Source organism: Sinocyclocheilus rhinocerous, unplaced genomic scaffold (assembly GCF_001515625.1).
Source record: "Sinocyclocheilus rhinocerous isolate Xijiao unplaced genomic scaffold, SAMN03320098_v1.1 scaffold1339, whole genome shotgun sequence".
In the NCBI taxonomy this organism is placed as follows: Eukaryota; Metazoa; Chordata; class Actinopteri; order Cypriniformes; family Cyprinidae; genus Sinocyclocheilus; species Sinocyclocheilus rhinocerous.
In genome coordinates, this window is record NW_015634830.1 from 178,542 (window position 1) to 185,065 (window position 6,524).

General features: G+C 44.4%; 1 protein-coding gene across 2 annotated transcripts in view; it reads left to right on the top strand.

The window, feature by feature from the left end:
- Nucleotides 1-6,524, top strand: part of LOC107745971 (BCL-6 corepressor-like) — a 54,187-nt gene that overhangs the window by 27,171 nt on the left and 20,492 nt on the right. For both annotated transcript variants that reach the window (XM_016560002.1, XM_016560003.1), the window contains one exon: nucleotides 812-1,090. In XM_016560002.1, coding sequence (XP_016415488.1) covers nucleotides 812-1,090 — 279 coding nt within the window. The remainder of the gene's footprint in view (nucleotides 1-811; nucleotides 1,091-6,524) is intronic.

Consider the following 6,524-nt stretch of genomic DNA (forward strand, 5'->3'; position numbering starts at 1 on the left):
ACACCCCCCTTCCCGACCTTCAGTCTGCTCGCATGAACTCGCGGCCTACACACACACACACACACACGGCTCCCATCCGCCTGCCCTACTGCACTCCACAGATAGAGAACTTGCACACGGAAGGCGGGAGAGATAAAGCGAGTGGGAGAGAGCCAAAGCCTTCCATTGTTTCCTGTTTAACTTTCCCTGCCGGGGAACATGCTCGCTGACAGATCGGTGTCTGCAGCTTTCCATCCAGCTCACAAGCAAGCACACAGCCTAGAGCCAAAAAAAGATGCACTCAATGTGGGAAGATGCACGTTTTTAACAGAAATGTTTATGGGACGATTGTACTGGTGTAAATAGTCCCTGTTTGTTTCGCCATGTTTAACTGCAGGCCAAAAATAACCTTGCTGACCATGCTGTGTGTGTGTGTGTGTGAGGAACCGTTGTTGACAGTCACACTTTTGTTCTTGGTTTATGGTGGGAAACAGCCTTTCCTGCACTGCTGTTTGGCTACATTTTCCACAGCTGCAAAAAAAGTTATGTAGGGACAGCTCACATTTTCACATTCAAATTTTTCAAATTTCAAATTTCAGTCTCTCGCTGATTACACCGCAGTGCCGACTATGAACTTGTCGCTGTGATTAATTAGCGCTCCATCCCGCCTGTCTCTTGGCACCAAGCGAGTGTAGCTCTTTCGCTCTTTCGTCCGCTTTATCTTTGTAAAGAATGTCTGCCTTTCCCTGTTTGTGCCGCCACGTACTATGACTATGAAATCTGTGTAAAATCTGAGGCCTTGTAAAGTAATTAATTTTTATTCCCCTGTCAGGTGGTGAAACATTCTGCCCAGAAGCAGCCATCATCTCTTTCCGATTACGAGTCTTCTCTGGTCAAACCTCGCGCCCCTTCTCCTGCCTACCAACCCGCGGCACCCCCGACCCCTCCAAGCGCCAATCCGGACGTACCGGTACCTCCGGTTGCCCCCGCACCTCCAGTGTCAGCGGAGCCGCCAGTCAGCAGGCCCATGCCGCCCGAAGCACGCCGACTCATTGTCAACAAGAACGCAGGCGAGACTCTACTGCAGCGAGCTGCGCGGCTGGGATATGAGGTGTGTGTGCGACTGTCTCTCTCTCCGGCTGCCCTCTCCTGCTCTCTTCGCATCTCATTATTTCTGCGTGAGGCTGAGTCTGACATGCGAGAGCCCCTGACAGGCACAGAGCGATCGCTTGGCGTGCGCATACACACACACACACACACTGTTTTTTTCCTTCCTCTTGCGATGCAGCCTCTCGCTCGCACATATGCGCGCCGTCTCATCTCTTTCTCCTCTCGGCTTTTGCACTCCCACTCAAAGCTTTCTCGCTCACATTCATTCCCGTGCTTTCACAGGCACGCTGTTTCTCGAGCTTTTCCGTCTCGCCCTTGCTCTTTCTCTCCTTTGAACTGGAAAACCTTAACCCTTTGCACTCTGTCTCTGATCTTGTAGTCGGTCTTTTCTGAGTTTAACACAAATGTCGGTAGAGTGTTTGCCGTTTTTGTAATACTGCAGCATTTTTAAAGGCAACATGAAATTGCATTTGCAGCGCATTTATCTTTCACAGTATGACATGTTTTATGAACAAAACGGAATATCTATAGTAAATATTGCTGCATTTACCGGTTGACTAGTGCAGCAACGTTCTAGCAACATTCTAGCAACGCTCTAGCACTCTATTATGCTTGCGACAAATTTTGCACCCTATTTTCTGCATAACATGCTATTAAATTTTTGTTTAAGTTTATAAAAACAAACATTATTTTTAGAAAAACATACACTGATGAATTATGGTTAAGACTAGCGACTTTTTTATTTATTAAAATTCAGATTTCATGTTGTCTTTAAACATCACAGAGTTTAATATGTCTACAGTGTTCAGCATTTTTGTAATGCAACAGAACTTGCACTGATCTCGTTGATTAGTGGATTCCTTTTTGTTCTGGAATTCAACGGTATTCCACAGTTCTGGAATACGGTGGTTCCGCAGGTTCTGGAATGGTGCGGCGTTCCGTGTCCAATATGTGTAGATTAATGGGGAGCTGGATTAGTTCCGGCAGTGCGTCTGAAAGGACTGGCACGGAGAACAGGAAATGAGCGATTACTGCTGCAAGCGCATGATTTCTCTCCTTCCCCAGCTCCCATCCCCCCCCCCTCTCTCTCGCTCCACAGCGGTGCCTTGAATTCCACTGAAAGGGAAAGTTTCTTATTGCATTTTATGGAGCATTTTTTAGCATTGATGCAGTGGTGCCGTTCCAGACTAGAGCATGCTTTTGTGGCGTCGGAATCAAGCTAGTTTTACGCTTAGATTTTTTCCCCCCATGTTTTTCCCATCTGCTATTTTCCGCTTTTCTCTCATTCTGCCTATAACGTGCATCCACATGCGTCTGTGGGTTTGTTTTCTCGCAGCTAGGGATGGCATGTTGTTCCATTGTGCTCCATTCCTTGCTGTATTTGTGTATTTTGTAAGTTTTGTGCTTGAAGTGGCCAGACGGTTCCATCACCACCGCATGCTTTGACACACACACACACAGGTTTGTTTTTGTGAAAAGTGGGGACATCACATAGGCGTAATGGTTTTTCTACTGTACAGACCGTATATTCTATTGCCCTAACACCAACCCTACCCCTAAACCTACCCCTCACAGGAAACTTTGTGCTATTTCAGATTTTCAATACACTCCATTCTGTTTATATGCGTTTTGAAAAGTGGGGACATGGGGTAATGTCCTGAAAAGTCACCTTCTCCTTGTAATACCTATGTCATACCCTTGTCATTATACAAATTTATGTCCTCATGCACACATTTGTAGTTCCCTTCCCCCAACGTCTCTTGTTCACTTGTTTGCGTTTCTATACCTCCCTTTAGCTCTCAAGCCAAGAGTTTTACTGCAACACACACACTCTTTCATTCTCGCTTGCATTACGATGCTGCTTATTTACACTTGTGTTTGGTTGTTGCCTCCCTCTTTTATGACTCAGACAAAACTGGCCTTTGTGTGCTGATTGAAACCTATCGTTATGTGTGTGTGTGTGTGTGTGTGCGCGTGCATGTGTGCGTGCATGTGTGTGTGTTTTGGTTCTTTGTTCTTACTTATTGTTTGTTTGTTTTTTGTTTTGTATTCCATCCTTGTTCTTTTGTTTTATTTTGTTTTTATTATTGTTCTTTGTTCTTCCTTCTTGTTTTTTTGTTTGTATGTTTGTTTCATTTTGACTCAACTACAAGTTTAGGGTAATTAATTTCCATTAACAATAGGAGGAGTTAAACTTGTTTAAAAACAATCGTTATTTTTGCAGTTATGTATGGTGGTACAGAAATTACACACTTCACCCATAAAGGTGCACTAAGCGAATTTTGGCAAAAGATGTTGATATTTGAGAGCACCAAAACAAACACGCCCATACCCCACCTAAACCTCGCCCCTGTTTTGATATCTCCGCCCCACACGTACGTACACAACCCTCCTACCTCTTGCCTGATCGTAACCCTTCTTTTAATGTTTTGTTCCTCCGATATTTTCTTCTTTTTTATCAGCCATCTCTCTCTATCTATAGTCGATCTGCTAATATCCGTCCTGTTTACTCAAATTGAGCACTCTCTTCTATCTATCATTACTGGACACGCCCCTTACTGCTGATTGGCTACAAGTGTGTTTTGGGCTAAAACCGAAGCCTCATCCTTCTTTTTGCAGAGATTATTTGTAGGGATTTAATTACATGCACACTCGCTAAAATGAAAAACATTTAATTGTCATTTCATTTGGCTGCAAACTGATAGTGAGAGGCTGTGCATGAAGGCAAAACCACATTGTAATTCCATTTTATCAGACAAGTACAACAGCTGAGATGCACTGCTGTTGAAATAAATTATTTAAGAGAGACAGAAGAAATATTTCAGTTCCTGGCTGAATGACTCACAGTTTTATTTGTGTCTGCAGTAAACTGATGTTTACTGGAATATAAATCTGTAGGCTATTAATTTTCTGCATGAAAAGGCAATAATGTTTATTATCTTTCTGTATAATTAAGTAAAATTATATATTGATGTGACTATCAATATGTCTGTCATCTTTTGCTGGAGATGATTAACCATATCATCAACAAACAGAACCATGCAGAAATGTTTATTATCCAGTATGAACAGTCACAGTGCAGTCAGCTTTGACAATTATAGAAGAAGCAATACTGTATCACTGATCCTGGCACAGTTTATCAGTTTACCCTGTGTGTGTGTGTGTGTGTGCGCGTGCGTGAAAGAGCCCTATCCATCTCTTCCTCACTCTTTCTCTCTCTGTCTGATTCTGCTGCGGTTGCTAGACTCTGTCGGTAATTTTGCTCTCAGGCAGAATGGCTCTTTGCCATTAAGGTCCAATCAGCGATCTGACAAGTGCTCTCCGTAATCTCCACGTTAATTAATCATTCGGCGGAAGGTGCTAAACACGCGCTGTTTTAAGCCATTAGCCGCCTGTTCCGCACACCTCCCGATCTCTCGTCCCCCAAACTAACGCCCGCCATTAACGGCCCACGGAAATGGAGGGTGGTTTTTCTTCATTTCTAACCACAAAAAAGGCTGACGGTTCTCACAGAAAAATAAGAATTTTACGAATAGCTACATTTTTCAGTTATAGCAAATATTTAGGAATAGCTGAAGTGTTTAGAAATAGCTGCCCTGTGTGTACGAATGGCTTAACCGTTTTAAAATAGCTAAATTGTACGAATAGTTAAACTGCTCTTTAAACTGCCTAATAGATCAACTGTGAATACCTAAACTATTTTTTTTACTAATAGATAAACTGTTTTACGGTTAGCTGGACTGTATTTTAATAACATCCAAACTATTTTTTTTTAAATAATTTTAATTTATTTATTTTTTACTAATAGCTAAACAGCTTTTCCCCCAGATTGCAGAGAGCTACAGTGTTCCGCTAGCGGTGGATTTTCTCGAACGCTTGTCTAGAGCGCGTGCTCTCGTTACCGCTGAGTCTCAGGGCTTTGTGATTTTCCCCGCTGGCGCTCGGGGTCTAATTCTGCTCTAATGGCTTTATAAATGCGCTTGGTGACATCGGTTTAAGGCGGCTGTTTCTCGCGGGGCTGTGCGTGCGCCACATATACGGTGGGGGAGCGGCAGAGCGTGCAGCGGAGGGCACTCGGCGCCGATCCGTGCGGTGTGTGTGTGTCAGAGGAAGCGAGATAAAATGTAATCCTTCCCACCCTGTATTCCTAATTTCTCTCTCTCTTTTCGATCGCTCGTTCTCCTCACCCTCTTCACCCTCACGTCGGCCCTTAGCAGGTGGGGACAGACCTTCCGTCTCGCGTGTGTTTTTTCTGTCAGTCCACATCGGCTTGTTTTTCTAGTCTTCGTTCGTTCCGTCCCCCTCCTTTTCCCTCCGCGCTCCTGCCTCAGACAGGAAGCCGCTCTCTCGCTGTGTGTGAGAGAGATAAGCCGCGAGCAACGCACTGAGCTGCCAGCTCTCTCTCTCTCTCTCTCTGTGTGTGTGTGTGTGTTAAGCCACGAGCAGCGCCGCGGCGCTGCCGGAGCTCGGAAATATGTCATGACTGCGCGGCAGAACCTTTCAACACAGACCGCGGCAGCTGCTCCGTTTGTGTGTGTGTGTGTGTGTGTGTCTCAGAGCGAGCGAGAACGAGAGTTCACACACTTAAACGTGGCACTCCATCTCGGTCCCAGCGCAACTGCAGTAAACATGCAAACGGCACGTAGTTTTGCGCGCGCTCTCGTTTCCATTTTCTCATGGGCTCGCACCTTAAAAACAAACCGTTCTTGGCTTGATGAAACTCCCGGGCGCCTTCGAGCGGTTCTCTGTGTGCGATTGAGTCATTTTGGCTTGCATTTCAGGCATTAACCGAGCGCAAGTGGAAAAACCTGCGTGTTTTCCACAGTTGACTGCATGAGCGTGTACGCTGGTCAGGCTGTCCGTTCAAGGCCGCGTACTAAGGATTCCTTGCAAGCGAATCTTTTGATCTAGATTGCCACCGCAGAACAGTCTGTGACCTGAAATAACCCTGCTTCATGCATTGACTTTAATCTGATCTAAATTCCCTCTCAGATTATTTGCAGTGTGCACATTTTAGGAAGGGAAAAAAAGGTGAGGTTGAGACATAAGGGTCAATAAATGACAACAGAGCTTTAATAGGCATAGTTCACTCCCAAATAGACTTGTGCCGGTATTCGGTAATGCAATATATCACGGTAATGAATATGCACGATATTGTTATCATGGGCACTTCTAAATACCGTGAATAATTATATATAACAAATTATTCAGAATTTTGAATGCATTTTAAGAATACTTTTCCCATAAACTGGTCAAAATGCACAACACCGCTGTATGATGCATGAAAGACACGTGCGCACTCTGACGTAAATAAGCGCGGACGAGAAGCACATGGCAGAACATGTGAGAGACGCTCTGGATGAAAGCGCACTTTCACTCTCTGACAGCAGATGGCGCTAAACGGCAGAAATAATAATAATAATAATAATAATAAT